Below are 18,372 nucleotides of genomic sequence, written 5' to 3' on the forward strand. Positions count from 1 at the left end.
AGTTTCTAAATATATTCAGTTTATATTGATAGAACAAATTCTTTATAAAAATAATATTTTACTAACATACAGTTAATTACTATGTTCTTTTTATCATCCGTAACTTCACGCATGTGCTCTTAAATAGACAAATCTTTGATTTTTAATAACTCAAAAAGTATTGATTTATTTTAATAACATGGTTTAACAAATTTTACTTAGAATTCGTCCCTCTATCGATTTGTGGGGTTATTTTTAATTAAACAGTTTTCAAAATCAGGGAGGGGTGGTATCCACCACCAGGGTAAAAGTGCGAGGTGGCACCAAATCAGTTTTGTTTCATGAGGTATGCTCTAACTAGTCACCAATTTTCATGCAAATCGATACAGGTTTAACAAAATAGGAGGTGATAACCTTTAATTACTGCACTAACTTTTCCCTTTCATCCCTTATTGCTACTTCCTGTATCCACTGAGGTGTCAGCCTGAAAGGGGTCATAATTGTCAATATTCAATGGACGCATTTCACAGGAAAAACTCCATATTACTTATGACGATGATTTTTCGGCTCTAGCTCTCCGTCTATTAGGACAGATCGAAAAACACGTACAAGATTCTTGTCTATATTTTTATTTAATAAATAATAAATACAATCTAATTAACGCTAGTAATACTCGATTAGGAGCAACAATAACATATTGCACAATTATTTTAATAAATATAAACAAAAATAACCACTTTAGTTAACATTGTACGTTTTAGTTGACTTATATGTTACGGAGGTCGAAAGATGTATTCGGTTCCTTATATTTCCACGAGGAAAATAATTTTTAAGACATTTTTTAATAAACAATACACGGAAATGCAATTTTTTGTCATGGTAATCAACGCCTATTAATGACCAAGTAATTATCATTTTTCAGATCTTTTACTATTATACATTCACAGCTAAAAATGTTATACATTTTAATTTCGGTTGTTTTTTTTTTTTGTTTAAAACTTGTGTACTTTTTATGACGAAATATCACAGGAGCGTTTTACGTATGTTGCCATTTATTACAGGTAAAAAATGTTTAGATACCTACTGCCATCTTAAGTGAATAAGTTGTTATAATAATAAACAGCATACTATGCTTGAAGAACCAAAAAAATGCATCATTTTTCTTCCTTAGTTTATCCCTTTTCAAGGGTGGCTGTGCTTTATACGTCTTTGCCACTCATATCGCCAAAAAATTAAGTTCAAGAAATTATGTCTTCTGGGTGTAACACTTCTAATGCCACTGAATATATTTATGTTAATACAATTGAAAATACTATATGACAAAAAAATTTTAAAAAATCATAAAAGCTATGTTGTGCACTGCATCTCTGTAACTAAAGCCTGGGTTTCCTCGAAAGCGGCACCGACAAACTGTGACAGTAACACTTCGATGAATTACGTCAGATTACGGTGAAAAATTTAAGGTTCTTCACTGCGCCAATGGAATGTGCAAACTCAGCAAGCGGTGGCTTCCAACGCATCCTTGGAAACCACCGCTATTATTTTGCATGGTACAGTTTTCTATGACGTCATTCATCGCAGTGTTACGTTCTCAGTTTGTCGGTGCCGCTTTCGAGGAAACCGAGGCTTAAGCGTCTTTCAACTGAATACATCTTAAGACCTCCTCGGTACACATGATACTAACGGAACAATATTTTTTGACTTATACTATTGGGTACACCGAATATTTTTGAATTTTAACTAAATAAAAAATCAAAAATATCCACACAAAAAAGTAAAATAAATCACAGTCAAAAAGTATTAAGTATTTATATACCTTTTACAATTATCTATAAAAATATTTTGGAATGTTAATACATACTCATGGGAGGAACAAAAACATTGTGTAACGAAATATTTCCAGGAAAAACTTAAACCATTTGACTGTAAGCCAAATTTTTGTCAATGGTGTATTATTATCTATGAAAAGACGTATTTGTACATTACCATGCATGTCGATTCGGAAATAGCTTCTGATTGCATACAACATGGCCAACTAGTTTGACTTTTTTAGGTCGCGATATACACTTCAGAGATACGAAACTGATTTATGAAAAAATAGTAGTAGTAGAATAAGTAGTAATAGTTTAATAAAAATTTACATAGTGAAAGTTACAAGGATGTGAAAAGTTACCTTTGTGTGAGTAAACTAGAAGAACGATAAATGACATCAAAAGATCTGGAAGAACATATATTTCACAGATATGAGATTCATTTAATACGAAGAGATATTGAGTGGTTAGCTCCTATAAATATGGGAAAGCTCTAATAAGAGAGTTAGAGTAAAAATATATAGCAAAAGAGAAAATGAAAGAAGATATTTTTCGCAGAAACGATAATTATCCAGTATGAGGAGTTAATACCGTAGTTCATAACAAAAGAACAAGAATTAAACCATGGTAGGAGAGAATAATAATTTTCTCTCTCTAGTGTGTCCTGCTCTAAAAACACATATTGGAGATCGAAAATCAAAGTCTACTAAACTATTACCGGACCAATAAATAGTACGTTCTGGATGCGAGACATGGGTGATGACAGAAAATACAAAAATTAAGCTGTAAGTCTTTGAAAGAAAAGTCCTAAGAAAGGATCCATTACCGAAAATGGATTATGGAGATCCAGCTACAACCATGAACTCTACCAACTGTTCAACTGTTCAAAGAGACACCGATCTCAGAATTCGTTAAACTTAAGGGATGTCGATGGGCTGGTCATGAGAATGTAGACCGAAAGATTGTCAAAAAGAGCCCTAGATATGCAGGGCGCAATACCAAAAGGAAGGCCACGGCGAAGGTGGAAGGATGAAGTCAGTGGATGAGCAAAACGAAAAATTAAATGGTGGGAGAGGCCTCAAAAGGACATTTCATAGAAACGAAAGATTATTTCAATATGCAAAGTTCGGCAGTTTTTATTCCTACAGAAGGAAAATTCTAGGAAAGAGATGAAGCAAAAACAGATTACAGGAGAGATGATAAAAAATATATATTCCGTAGAAACGATCATTATTGAATATGAAGTTACTGATTAACAATATAGTAAGTAAGTTCCACAGAAACAAAAATCATTTAATATAAGAAGTTAAACAGTAGACTAAACTTAACAAATCACTGCATAGCCTTTTTCCCAACGATTTCCAGTATATGACTAAAAAATACGTAAAAGAACAATCTCTTATTCATTAAAAAAATGTTATTAAAAAAGTCGATTATTTCGTACGCTTCAAGCTTGATGATTGTATTAATTTTATTGTATCTCTACTCATTGACCTTTCAATATAAATAGTTGTGGAGAATAGACAGTCGAGTATTCTTTTTACCCTTTGTCTTCTATGTTTTTTCCATTTTCATATCATGTTATAAATAATTTTTGTATAGACTAATATGAAAAACATTGAAATAGCAACAAAAATATAATTATTCAATACTAGATAAATAATATATTCCCATGAGTACTTTATATATTTTTAAATAGTAAGAATGCAGTACTCTTTAGAATGATTTTTGAAGATTTTGTTTTAGTTCTATTGAAACCCTTTTTTTGGCAATGAAAATATTGACGGCAATGTTCTACGTATTGCCAGCGGCATCGGTCTAGTATGTAATATAAATACCTACTATATGTATATTGTTGTTGGGAGCACAGAGAACATATTTTCAATACACTGAACTAAAAAAATGTTTCCAAGTAAGAAAATATATTTATGAGATGTCAATATTAAATAACTGACGCTGCAACGTCGCTCTTTGTCCTACCGTCGTCCTTCCACGCCAAAAACGGATAACAATATTGTAGCGATATGACGCCTGCTGCCCGGCGTTCGGCAGATCAATAGCAGAGGATCGAACGCGTTTCCATATCGGCGAAACCAAGGAGTGATGGCTACCGAGAGTGTATTTAAGACGAGCAAGGAGAACCATGAAATCAGTTACTCGCGGCGTACTGAACCGGGAAGAACTCAAACGGCAGATATGCAATGAAGTGAATTGGAACCTGCCGAGGTGGACACGCTCTGTAGTGAGGAGGCGTTCCGTCGGAGCTGTAACCGCAGTGAGCGGTAGCCGCCACCTCTGCCCAGAGCTGGCTGATGGGTAACTGTGTGTCGATGTTTGATTGGAGACTACGAGTCTGAGTGTCTAATTATGAAGATAGATTGATTCCTTATAGCGCGATTGCTATTATATAAACTGTGTTGTTATTATATTTCTGATGATAGTTATAAATACAATTTTATTTAGGGAGCTTGTTCGGGAACGGGGCGAAAATAGAATGATATTTTATTTTGTTATTTTTAATTTTGAGCTGTATATAAATATCCTTTATATATTTATTTTATTGTAACCTGTGTTTTACTGAGTATCTTGTCCTAAAAGAACTACCCGCCACAAAGCCCGAGCTAAAATGGAACATTAAATGAATAAATACAAGTTACCAATTTGTATCTAGCCGTTACAAATTGTATCAATTGATAAAATTATTTTATATAATAATTTAAACACGCGAAAAGGTGAGCAAATTTTGAATTCTCTGTCACGAAGTTTCTAGATCAGTATAGAATTCCATAATTGAAACAGATGGTTTATTCGTTGGATCTTGCGCTGTGCAATTTTTATTTGTTGTTTTCCAAGGTAAAATCTGCACAATAGAACAAGATTTGAAGCTATGAAAGAGAAAACGGCACACGCTTTTAAAGAACTACCTCCCTCACTATTTCGAATAATGGAAGATTTGCAACAAACGTTATAGGATAGGATAGGGGTAAATATTGAAGAGGATAATATGGGATCAAAGTAAAATGCTTTACAACGTCAGTCTCGTTATTTAATACTACTCCCTGTATATATTTGTTATATTTCTACAAAATAATTTGCACAATAATTCTTTTGCTATTAATTATATTTTTTATTGCGACGTTGCAACTAAATTATTATATCCATTGAATCTAATATATTGGTCTGATTGTTTAACTACATGAAAGGCCTTTTTCTAACTGCCTCAGTCATAAATTATTTGTAGACTTAATCATTTGGTTCATATCTTCAAAGTACTACATCGTTACCACTTTCCACAATACACCTAAAAATCGAATCTAAAAATTGAAAAAAAAAATTCAAGAAAGAATATCACGATGTGGAAGCAGGCGTTCTAGTACGACTATGGGCCCGCCTTGGGATAGAAGAAGTAGAACTAGAAATAAAGGCGTAACGTTGAGGGGAGGGCGGCTCCCCTGGTTGCCTCCACAACCTCGAAGGAATCTTCTTCGAGGGCGTCGAGTCACTCGTCCCTGGTGGCGTTACTGATGGAGGGCGCGACTTCCTTGCGGTCCTGGGCGATGTTGGAGATAGAAATTCAGTCACACTGAAACAAGGAAAAGTACTTGTATAAGGTTATTCAATTAAAATAACGAATTGGTTGCATGTGTGAGTCTATTTCAAATGGGTTGAAGAAATATATTTCATTAAAAATGAATAAACATTTTCAATTTTGTTGCAATACGAAAGTACAGCCGTATTATATTTTAGTTCAATCAGCGGTTGTGCAAGCACCCCTACTGGTTTCGAAACTTATTAGTCTCTCGTAAGGAGGTGCATATGCAGCTCTCTCTGACTGTTCCAGAACAATCCCTGGCGTCCAGTCTCGGATTGCAACAAACGAAAAGGCAGGGATGCCCTAGCCACATCTGCTAAAAAAAGTCTAAGTTTTAATCTAATAGCACATAAAATAAAATTTAAAATATTATTTTACATACCACCAGATTAAAACTATTGGGACGATTTTCTGGTTACACCTTGGAGGCTTCTAAAAATGGAAGCTATAACGGATGGTGAGACTAAAGAAAGAAATTTCTTAAAAATTTTTTAGAAGCCTCGGAGGTGGCCATTTTTGAGATTATGTAGACACGTTAATATGTCATATCCTAAAATAATATGCAATTATTTTTCTTTCAAATGCGGTTTTCCTGCTTCTGGATTGAAATGGGTAGTGTTTATGGGATATTAGGGGTAGAAGTGTTTTGTTTCGATCATTAAACATAATTACTGTATGTGATTTTATTTTGATATGAAACAAAAACAATTAATCTTAGGGACTCCAGGTGGGTTTGCCTGGTTGCGGAGTGAAAGAGGTGGTTTCTAGGGGTTAGATGGATTTGGGGTGTGTAGATTTGAGATTTTTGGATTTGAAGTTATTTGATTCGGATTGTCAGATTTGAGGCTGTTGGTAAAAAGTTTTATGAGATTTGGATTTCTGAATTTAGATTTTCCGTTATACACACCATATGGTTAAATGGTAATAAGTTATGGTTTGTAGTTTTTAAAACTAAGAAACCTTAAAATGATATACCTCAGCGAAAAAGGAATATATCTCAGTAAACTCAACGTCATTTAAAATATTGAGACTTATACTTTAAGATGTTTATGACAGCTTCTGAAAGAAAAAATTATTACGATGCTACACAACCTCAAAAACGGCCAAAAACAGCTATTCTTATGGTTAGGATGTCTCAGAAACCAGAGCTAATTTGGCAATTTGGAGTATAGATTCGGCACACAAGAAACCTTCTGAAAAGTATACTCAGATCTCTGATTCTCTGGTTCCGAATATTGGTCAAATTTTGACCTGTGTAATAATGTCTTACTATTTAGTTACCTTCCGTCCATTTTTAATCGTTTTAAGTTCAGTTCAGTTTTTAAGAAATGTGATACCTATTTTATCAATTATTATTAAATTTATCACAAGGAAAAAAATTCCCGTATACCATAAATCACAAAAAATAAAAACCTTACCTTGTAAAAGGTACAGGGTGTTTCATTGGGAAACGGAAATACTTTAATGGTGAATAGAGGTCACCGAGCCGGTTCTAGATATAGTACATATTTTGCCCTACCGACTTTTATAACCGAGTTACAGGGTGTTTTATCGATTTTGCCCATGTCTTTCGTAAGCCATAACTTTAGAACCACCCTGTATATTTTTTTGATATTTGGTACACATACGTCTCATTCAAAACCCAAACGACCGACATACTAATCATAAGAAAAATCCAGGTTCGGATTAACAAAAAATTATAAAGTAATTACCACCCTGTATATTGAAATTTTGAAAATCTGTTTGCATATCTGAAAAGAGCACAAAAAAGTAAGTTTAATGGTTCGCTTCAATTTTTCGGCCAGACAATTTTATGACTTTAATTTTGAAATTATATTGAATTTTTTAAGAACTTTGACATTAAAAAGCAGATATTATGAACTTTTAGTTACAAATTATTAAAGTTAATGAATAAATACTCATTTTAAAAATAATCAATACTTATTTACCACATTGGAATGACCCAATTACTAATGACAAGAAAAATCCAGGTCCGGATTAAGAAAAAAATACAAAGTAATTGTGACCTTGAACCAACACCCTGTATATTGAAATTTTAAAAATTTGTCTGCGCATTTTAAAAGAGCATGAAAAACTGTGATTAAAGGCTTATTTTAATTTTTTCGCCGTTGATTTAATTACATCAATTTTGAAATTATATTGAAATTTTAAAGAACTCTGAGATTAAAAACCAGCTATAATTAACTTTTAATAATTTAATGTTAATGAATCAATACTTATTTTAAAAACACTTAATAATTATTTACTACGCTGGCTTCATGGATTCTCTGTATTGGTAGCTGTATGCACATCATTAAAAATTAGAATTGCGAGAATTGGGATATTTTAATGAATTAGTAAAGAATTAAAAAAACTGCTATATCTAATAAAACAAAAATTCGTTACAATTCAACAATTTAATATACCTAAATTAAAAATATTTGAACTATAACAGTTGCTCAAAATGTCCGCCATTTTGTTCGATGCATTTCCTTGCTCGTTTTAAGATATTTCGAATCGATTTTCTAAGTACATTGGGATTGTTCTTCATTTTTCTGGCAGATTCGTGTCACCTTGACAGAATTAATCAATATGATTTCAAAATTGCCGTAATTAAATTATCTGCGCAAAAATTTGACATGCACCTTTTAACGCAGTTTTTATGCTCTTTTAAAATACACAAAATTTTTTTCAAAAATTCAATATACAGGGTGTTGTTTCAAGGTCACAATTACTTTATATTTTTTTCTTAATCCGGACCTGGATTTTTCTTGTCATTAGTAATTGGGTCGTTCCAATGTGGTAAATAAGTATTGATTATTTTAAAAATTAGTATTTATTCATTAACTTTAATACTTTATAACTAAAGTTAATAATATCTGCTTTTTAATGTCAAAGTTCTTAAAAAATTCAATATAATTTCAAAATTAAAGTCATAAAATTGTCTGGCCGAAAAATTGAAGCGAACCATTAAACTTACTTTTTTGTGCTCTTTTGCTCTTTTCAAATATGCAAACATATTTTCAAAATTTCAATATACAGAGTGTTGTTTTAAGATCACAATTACTTTATAATTTTTTGTTAATCCGGACCTGGATTTTTCTTATGGTTAGTATGTCGGTGGTTTGGGTTTTGAATGAGACATATGTGTACCAAATATCAAAAAAATATACAGAATGGTTCTAAAGTTATGGCTTAGGAAAGAAATAGGCAAAATCGATAAAACACCCTGTAACTCGGTTATAAAAGTCGGTAGGGCAAAATATGTAGTATATCTAGAACCGGCTCGGTGACCTCTATTCACCATTAAAGTATTTCCGTTTCCCAATGAAACACCCTGTATATTTAAAATACCTAAAAATTGTTATATCACAACAGAATGTTTTCGGAATCAGTATTCCATCATCAGTGTTATCACCTAAAATAAGTATAACTCTTTAAGTAAAGCATACGTGAGGTTAAATTTTGACTGGGGTAAAAAAGTTAATAGGTTAATAGTACAGGTCACATTACATGTTTTAAGCGACCAAGATATACGGGTAGAAACCCTTAAGTTGTTTTAAAATTGTGAAGGTTACATTATATTACAAAATTTTATAAATTTTTATTAAGTATATTTTTATTTTTAAACGATGTTAAAAATATTCCCATATTAACTCCCGGCATCACATGACACCAACCATATTGGTTGTAATATTTAAAGGAAGGACCTCACATGGCAGAGTTTAAATGACAACTGAACTTATTGGCTCTCTGAACGATGTCAGCACTAGGCTGTCAATGTTCCTTAAAAAACTGTAATAATATGTATTAGCCCAGGAGGTTGTGTCAAATTTGACCGGAGCATTTTAGCATGGTTGTTTTCTATTTATTTAGTTAGGTGTTCAAAAGCTTATTAACAAATGATGTGTCAGCTGGTCCATATCCGAGTAAATTAGGCAAGAAAAGGCAAAATGTGAAACTTGATGGAAAAACGCTACAAATTATACGTCAAATATTTATCTCCTTGACTTATGTGTATATTGGCGTAGAATACCTAGCTATTGGCTTTCACCCAGGGGACACGGGTTCAATTCCTGGCGTTGGAGATTTTTTTGTTTTTAAAATTGACATTTTGATTTGAAAAATAATTATTTTTTGATAATACTACGTTTTTATTATTTATACGACACAATATAAAAAGAGTCTGTAGGTATGTCTTTTATAGAATCGTAAACTATGCATTTGATTATAGATATTATGATTTGACCTTAATAAGCAAAGTTGTTATACATGAACCCCTGAAGCTTTCTTGATAAGATGCATAGTTTACGATTCTATAAGGGACATACAGACAAACATTCATTTTTATATATTATAGAGAACAGGGAAATATTTAGATGGCTATTAAAAAATGGGGGTTGGTGATAGAAAAGTGAAAAATTAGGCTTGTATGTATCTATCGAAACGAACGTCACCGATGCGTTTCCTACTAACCCTACGTTAGCTCTTTCGATGTCTAAATGGCTGTGCTAAAACCTATTCCGAGCGAGAATCCAGTTCGAGTTTATTGTAAATTGCGGATTGCGGTCGATGCAGCGCCGTTGGAATAAAAACCGAGCCGTCGACTTTTTGTCACTAGTGCGTGGAATACACGATTAGAACCTATTCCAAGGTACCTGCTCCAGTTCCATCATGCCATCTGTAATGTATCTTTTGGTTCTACATCATATAAAATTAAGAAAAAACAGTTTGTCCAAAAAAATAAAAAATAATGTCGAGGTAGATATTTCTGGAATAAAAAAGTAGATTCGTACTAACTCAGGAAGCTTCAGGGGTTCATGTACAACAACTTTGCTTATTAAGGTCAATCATAATATGATCAAATGCATAGTTTACGTTTACGATTCTATAAAAGACATACAGACTTTTTTATATTGTGTCGTATAAATAATAAAAAAGTGGTATTATCATTGATTATATACACGGATAAGCGGTATTATCAAACAATAATTATTTTTCAAATCAAAATGTCAATTTTAAAAACAAAAAAAATCTCCAACGCCAGGAATTGAACCCGAGTCCCCTGGGTGAAAGCCAGTAGCTAGGTATTCTACGCCATTATACACGTAAGTCACGGAAATAAAGATTTGACACATAAGTTGTAGCGTTTTTCCATCAAGTTCCACATTTTACCTTTTCTTGCCTAAAATCCCCGGATATGGGCCAGCTGACACATCATTTGTTAATACGGTTTAGAACACCTATCTAAATAAAAAAACAGCCATGCTAAAATGCTCCGGTGATATTTGACACTACCTCCCGGGCTATATAGTTAATTGAGCCAAAGAATTTAAATATTATGTTAATATTTAAAATAATAACAGTAGTGAACAAACATTTGTTTAACCATTTGTAAACCAACAACTGTTTCTTAACTACTGTTATTACTTTAAATATTAACACAAAATTTAAATTCTTTGGCTGAATTAACTATACATATTATTAGAGTTTTTCAAGGTACATTGACAGCTTAGTGCTGACATCGTTCAGAGAGCTAATAAGTTCAGTTGAATCAGTTGTCATCTAAATTCTGCCATGTGAGGTCCTACCTTTAAATATTACAACCAATATGGTTGATGCGATGTGATGCCGGGAGTTAACCTGGGAATATTTTTAACATCCCTTAAAATTTTATAATATAATGTAACCTTCACAATTTAAAAAACCTTAAGGGTTTTTACCCGTATATCTTGGTGGTTTAAACCTGGTAATGTGACCTGTAAGTAAAACTATCTATTAACTTTTTACCTTAGTCAACATTTAACCTCACGTTTGCTTTACTTAAAAAGTTATACTTACTTATTTTAGGTGATAACACTGATGATGGAATATTGATTCCGAAAACGTTCTGTTGTGATATAACCCTTTTTAGGAATTTTAACTATACCTTTTACAAGAAAAGGTTTTTATTTTTTGTAATTTATGGTATACAGCTAGTTACGGGAATTTTTTTCCTTGTGATATATTTTTTTAAGAATTGTGATATTTGATCAATCATTAAACTATCTCCTTACCTGGAATTGCTGTGCAGCAGCATGAAACACACAAAAAATCTATTACAAGTACTGGAAAAGCAATTTTTTCAAACTAATCTTTGTTTATAAGGCCACTTATATCTTTCATAAAATGTAGATACTATATAAATTTGTATTTGAATATATATACTCGTATTTAACGTATAGGCCAGGAACCGAAGCTTTTCACCTCGCAATTTTTACAGAATGGATCGATTTGCTTGAAAATTTGAGAATAAGTAGTGGATAGTCCAAGGATCAAAATCTATATGATTCCGAAAGGCGCTTTTACCATGGGGGTGGTTGCCACCCCGTCTCGGGGGTGGAAATTTTTTATTATATTTTGACCGCAAAAGTTGTTAAAAACATTCATTCTAAGCAAAAAATGTTCTATACATTTTTTTGATAAAATTAATAGTTTTCGATTTATTCGCTATCGAATGTGTTAGTTTTGTATTGAAAAAATCAATGTTTGACGATATACTCATTTACGATTCACTTAATTTTTGCCATAGAAAAATTTTTTTCAAACTAAGGTCTTTGGAATTAAATAACCTACAATTTTATATTGAAACATTTTTTTGTATCTCTGATGCTAATCTTTCTATTCTGAAGAAAATGGCATTTTTCACCAAACTACAAAAATTCGTTATTCACTTTTAACTCCAGTTTTTTAAAAACTAATCATTCTAAGCCAAACTTCTAGAAGTCTGTGCAAGTCCTGTGCAAGTCAAACTTCTAGAATCTATTAATAATACATAAATAAATAAGAATGAATAAGGCCAATGACTAAAAACACCGCTAACTTACATTATTATGCTTCCAATTGGATTTCTCATTTTTTTTTTCAAAAAAATATATTGATTTTTTAAACGTAACGTTTTTTATTTTTTATCTTAGAAAGTTTGGTAAAAAATAATTTTGTAGGTTTTTACAAGATCTAGCAGCCTATTAACATTAAATCTTTTTAAAATCCTCAGTTACAAAAAGAGGTGACTTTGAAAGGGTTGGTAAAGGTGGTTTTTGCATGTTACTGCAAGCTTTAATTGTCAATAGCTCACTCAATTTTTACCGTAGAAAAAATTTTTGCAAACCAGGTTCTTGGGAATTAAATAAGCTACAATTTCATATTTGAATATTTTTTCGTATCTCTGATGCTAATCTTCCTATTCTGAAGAAAAGGCCATTTTTTTCCAAACTACAAAAATTCGTTATTCGCTTTTAACTCCATTTTTTTTTAAACCAATAATTCTAAGCCAGTCAAACTTCTAGAACCTATTAATTATACATAAATAAAAAAGACCAAATAAGATTAATGACTAATTTTAATTAAGGTGGTGATTAGGGGGTTGCTTGCGATCACTTTTTCGCTGAAAAAAAATGGGGACTGACATTCGTTTCATTATAAGTCACTTAATTTTTGAGCTAGAGACTTTTTTTTTATTTCTGGAGATAAATATTTTTAAGTACTTTAAATTAGTTTGAACAAGTTGTCCTCGAAAAATGCATAGTTTTCCCGTCTTTTGACTTTGAAACTACAATATTTAGCATTTGACGAGGAAGAGCCAATATATAATAAAGTATAGCTCGATTGCTATTGGTCTTAAAGAAAATTAAAAAACACGGTTTTGTTTATTTTTTCGAAAGGTACATTTTTGTTAAGTAAAGTTGTTTTGATAAAACGAAAACTTTTGCAGTTATGCAGAAAACTTATTATTAAAAACATTTATTTTTTCCATATAAAACTAACTCTTTCGATAGCGAATAAATCGAAAACTATTAATTTTATGAAAAAAATGTATAGAACGTTTTTTGCTTAGAATGAATGTTTTTACCAACTTTTGCAGTCAAAATATAATAAAAAATTTCCACCCCCGAGATGGGGTAGCAACCACCCCCATGGTAAAAGCGCCTTTCGGCATCATATAGATTTTGATCCTTGGACTATCCACTATTCATTCACAAATTTTCAAGCAAATCGATCCATTCTGTAAAAATTGCGAGGTTTTGTCTTATTTTAAGCTTCATTACTTGGACTAGTATTTAAAATGGAATAAATCATGTAACGACAACAAAATAGATCACAACAAAAATATGTATACAGTGCTCTTCAGATAAAACTATCCACCTTAAATAACTTTTGAACCACTGCTTTTTAGAAAAAACGAAAAAACACGTCAAATACTTGGAGGGGGAGACATTATGCCATATTTAAGCTTGCCGGTAAAGGCACCCTCTCATCCCCCGTATCATCCCTTATTTTTTTTTAAATTACTACCCTCTTTTTTTATTTTATATTTGGATTCTCCTCTTTGTACTGATTTCAAAAATGTAAAATACCTGATGCTTAAAGTGATTAGTTTATGAGAAAAATAAATACAAAATCAACAAAACTGGATTGAAAAAAATTATTTTTTTAACAATTTTATTACATTAGATATACAATCATTTAGACTGAACTTTTCACTACCAAAAATTTTAACAATAGGTAATTACTCAAAATGACTTTTGAAAGCTTGACTAATTATTGTTAAAATTTTTGAATAACTAATGTTAAAATTTTTGGTAGTGAAATGTTCACTCTAAATGTTATAAAATTGTTAAAAAAATAATTTTTATTCAATCCAGTTTTTTGCTTTTGTATTTATTTTTGTCATAAACTAATCACTTTAAGCATCAAGTGCTATACATTTTTGAAATCAGTATAAAGAGGAGAATCCAAATATGAGATAAAAAAGGGGGTAGTAATTGAAACAAAATTAAGGGATGATACGGGGGCTGAGAGAGTGCCTTTCCCGGCAAGCTTAAATATGGCACAATGTCTCCCCCTTCAAGTATTATTTGACCCGTTTTTGCGTTTTTTCTAAAAATCAGTGATTCAAAAGTTATTTAAGGTGGATAGTTTTATCTAAAGAGCACTATATAATTCTACAAACAATAAATACATATTTAAAAATGGGAATTCCTACTTAAGAGAATGATACATTAACACTTTAGAAACATTTTTGATTTGCTATATTCAAATTCCCATTTGTAAATCACTGTCCTATCTCTATCTTGTGTTAGACACTATCACAGACTACCCTAGTTTAAATAAATCAGTTACTTTTAAAACTTAAAGAACAGTAAAAATATTCATGTAATGATTTTTTGGTTTAATCTTAAATTATATTTTTTGGAAAGAGATATAAACATTTTAGTACTATTTATATACTTTCCAAAAATTCTACGTATTTATCGAGTATTGTTCTCATATGAAAAATCAGACTAGATTATAGTCCGGGAGGTAGCGTGAGATTTGACCGCAGCATTTTAGCATGGCTGTTGTTTTTGATATACCTAATCAGTTGTTCCAAAGCTTATTAACAAATGGTGTGTCAGCTGGCTCAAAACCGGGGCTTTTAGACAAAAAAAGATAAAACATGAAAGTAGATGGAAATACCCTACAACTTATAAGTCAAATATTTATCCCCGTACCTTACATCCATAATGGCCTAGTGGTTAGAATACCTGGCACCTCGCTTTGGGGTTCGATTCCTGGTGTCGGAAAAAATTGACATAAAAAATTGAAAAATAATGGTTTTTTAATACTTTTTTGTGTTGTGTCGTATAAATAATAAACACGTGGTATTATAAAAATAATTATTTTTCAAATCAAACTGTTAATTTTAAAAACAAAAAGGATTTCCGACGCCGTGAATCGAACCCAACTCGCCTGGGTGAAAGCCAGGAGCCAGATATTTTAACCACTAGACCATTATGTATGTAAGGCACGGAAATAAAATAATACTTAACTTAAGTTGTAAGGTTTTCCATCTACTTTCATATTGTATCGGAGTCGCGCCAGCTGACCGACATTTTCGTTATCAAACAAGTACTATCTATCAAAATAAATTCATAGAATCCGTGCTAAAGTCACCCTAAAAATTTGACACTACCTCCCTGACTATTAGACTCGACTGAATTTTTTAGATCAACCATACATCCCATCACCTTCTTGTTTTTCAGTGGAAAAAGCTGGAAGCTGGACTACAAAATCATCACGAAGCAATTCAAAATGTATATTATATAATATGAGATGCCACTGAACAGAAAGCTTGAAGGAAGAGTAGGTACCCTGAAGGAAGAGCTATTCCCACCCCGCGACTGACAGTGCAGTGGGATGTCGAAGCTGAGCCTGTACCTTTTACCACCGGTGAATTTAATGAAACATTTCAAGTACATTTTTGTGAATTTTTTTTGAAAGTATGGTAGAAATATTTTATTTTTAAATTAAATAAGCATATTCAGCACAAGTCATAGATCATTAAAAGAAAAATTCAAGGAAAAATATTGAAAAATAAGCAAACGGTGGCAAATTTTTAAGACAACTCAAAAAACAATGAATTTTGCGGTGGACATCAGAATTCATCATTGGATGAAAAATTTCAAAAGTATTTTATTAGCTTATGAGTTTCGCGGTTTCTAGGAGTAACACTGTCGAGTTTTTTAGTTTTATCGACTTTTGACTTTTTGATATCACTTAAAGCTTTGATTGAATACACCATTCGTGTATTCAATCAACGTTTAAAGTCAAAACAACGATTTTTTTTTTTGCAAAAAGGGTGAAAATCGACATATTTATTATTGTTAAATAAAAAATAAGCATAAAAGGAATGTTAAAAAAGTGAATAAAATGTGAATGTGAATAAAAGTTACCTCAAGGAATGTTTAAAGAAAATACATACAAAATTTTAGGTGGGTCGGTCAAGTAGTTTTTGAATTACAATGTCTACCGCCTTAGAAAAAAGCAGTTTTGAGGAAAACGCGTTTAAAGTATTGCCAGCTTTTATTTTCAATTTCTTTTTTCTCTGTCAAGTCGTAAAATGATGCACACCGGAATATATTTTTGAATCGCGGAGTAATTTACAAAGGAGAATGAATGAAGATTGAAACTAGTTAGGGTGTTTATGGCACTCTCTGAACAAACTGAAATATAATACGTATCTTGTTTTCGTTTCACGGCGAAATTCTGTTGTATTCTTTATTTTATTATTATTATAAATTCCTAACTGAGTATAGAAACCATGTTTTCGTTGGAATTTTGCCACGTTGAATAGACGGGAAGTAAGTTGCAAATTATAGACCTTCCCTGCTCTTCTTTATTTCAACATTCGTATGGTTTGCAAGTAATAGAAAAAAGTTTCCCGAATCGCTTTTAATAAAATTTTTTAGGGGTATCTCATCGAAATAAATACTTTTTCTCTCTTGGTAATTTTTCGAAAAATTCTTCTTTAATCTTTAATGCCTTAGTCAGTGAATTTTGGAATTTTTTTCAAAAAAACTAATAAAAGAATTGCAATTCTACAAGAAACCATTTATCCTATTAAAATATACTTACTTGTACTTTAAGGTTTAAAGATTATAAAGCTTTTTGTAGAATTGCAAATTATTAATAGACTTTTAGAATAAAATTCTCGGGGTAACGGAGTATATATGTGTACAAACATGTAAGGAAAATAATGAAATTTTCATGATTTTCTAGGTCCTGCCAACTAAATAAACTAAACATATTTATTTCAAAATGCTCAAAAAAAATATTGGCATGACGTCTCCTAATGTTTAAGTATACTTGTCCCTTGGAAAATTCTTCGTAAAATTTTCACCCTGATTCAGTGATTTTCTTAGTCCTGCCTTTAAAAAGTTATAATACGTAAATACAATCAATACCTTTTCGGTACTCGGCAGGAAGGTTAAACGGTTCTTGTAAGCCGGCAGGGGTCCTAGACTTGTAAGAAAATTCGTGAAAAATCAATGATTTTCTAAGTCATGCCATTTTGCATATGTTTCAAGAATCTTAATATAAGTCTATTTACAAAGAGGCAGGATGGTTTTATGGTTATTTTGTATACAGGGTAGGGCATTAGTGTGACAAAGTCCAATTACTCGTTTGTCGTAAGATATACGAAAAAAGTTAATTAGGTAAAACATGGGCCACAGATAGGACTGTGATTTAACAGTATTTCCTAATATACAGGGCTACCCGTTTTAACAGGGTGACACAAATTTATGTTTGTTTAAATGGAATACCCTGTATATTTTTACATTTTTGGATTCTACTCGATGTTCTCTTTAATAAAATATAAGTGTTTTGAAATATTATACGAGGTAGTTTAAAATATAATTACGTTTTTTTGTTAATTTTGTAGGAACATTCACACCCTATACATATTGTTAGTGATTTGATATCCAAATTTATATTAATTTATGTTTAAACGATTTTTAATATAGTCAGTTATTTGTCAGTTATTAATAGTATACCAAAATGTTTAATTTTAGTATACGGGGTTGGTTGAAACTCGGAATGAGTATTTTCTGAGTTTTCTTAAATGGGACTAGTATTATAATAAAATGATATTTTATGGTACCTTTTTATTTGTTAAGCATTTTCTATACCATATTTATATACTAATTCCGGCAGTAAATTGATACAGACAGATTACTCAGGTGGTTTTTGGGGTTTCTGAACAAGAATGTCACATTATAACAGATCTTTACCTAGTGCTCGGGGTGACTGATATACACGCCATATTCTTAAATTTCGAGGCTTTCAGACATTAAAGTGATGCAAGTAGATTACTCGAGGAGTTTTGTGGTTGCTGAACATGAATACGCCATCAGAATCGACCTCCAAAAACCCTCTAAATTAGAGATCAGTCACCCTGGGCACCAGGTGCTCCGAGGGTCGGTTGTAATGTCATATTCATGTTCGGCCATCCCAAAAACCCTCGAATAATCTGTTTGCTTTAATTTATTGCCGACATCCCACGAAACTCCAGATGACGTGCCTTAGCAGCAACTCTGAGCACTAGGTGATTCGGAGGTCGGTTCTGCTTGCGTATTCGTAACTCCATAAACCTCCCAAATAACAAAAGTTTGCCCCTAATACACTGAT

The 18,372-nt window shown here is 31.8% G+C and overlaps 1 protein-coding gene across 10 annotated transcripts in view; it reads right to left on the reverse strand.

The window, feature by feature from the left end:
- Positions 1-592: 592 nt before the first annotated feature.
- The window catches only part of LOC126890038 (uncharacterized), a 619,722-nt gene continuing 601,942 nt past the window's right edge, over positions 593-18,372 (reverse strand). For 9 of the 10 annotated variants that reach the window (XM_050658857.1, XM_050658859.1, XM_050658856.1 and 6 more), the window contains one exon: positions 593-5,373. In XM_050658857.1, the coding sequence (XP_050514814.1) occupies positions 5,139-5,373 (235 nt within the window). In that variant the 3' untranslated portion in view covers positions 593-5,138. The remainder of the gene's footprint in view (positions 5,374-18,372) is intronic. The other variant, XM_050658865.1, reaches the window with a different exon arrangement.

This window comes from Diabrotica virgifera, chromosome 8, assembly GCF_917563875.1.
Source record: "Diabrotica virgifera virgifera chromosome 8, PGI_DIABVI_V3a".
Classification (NCBI taxonomy): Eukaryota; Metazoa; Arthropoda; class Insecta; order Coleoptera; family Chrysomelidae; genus Diabrotica; species Diabrotica virgifera.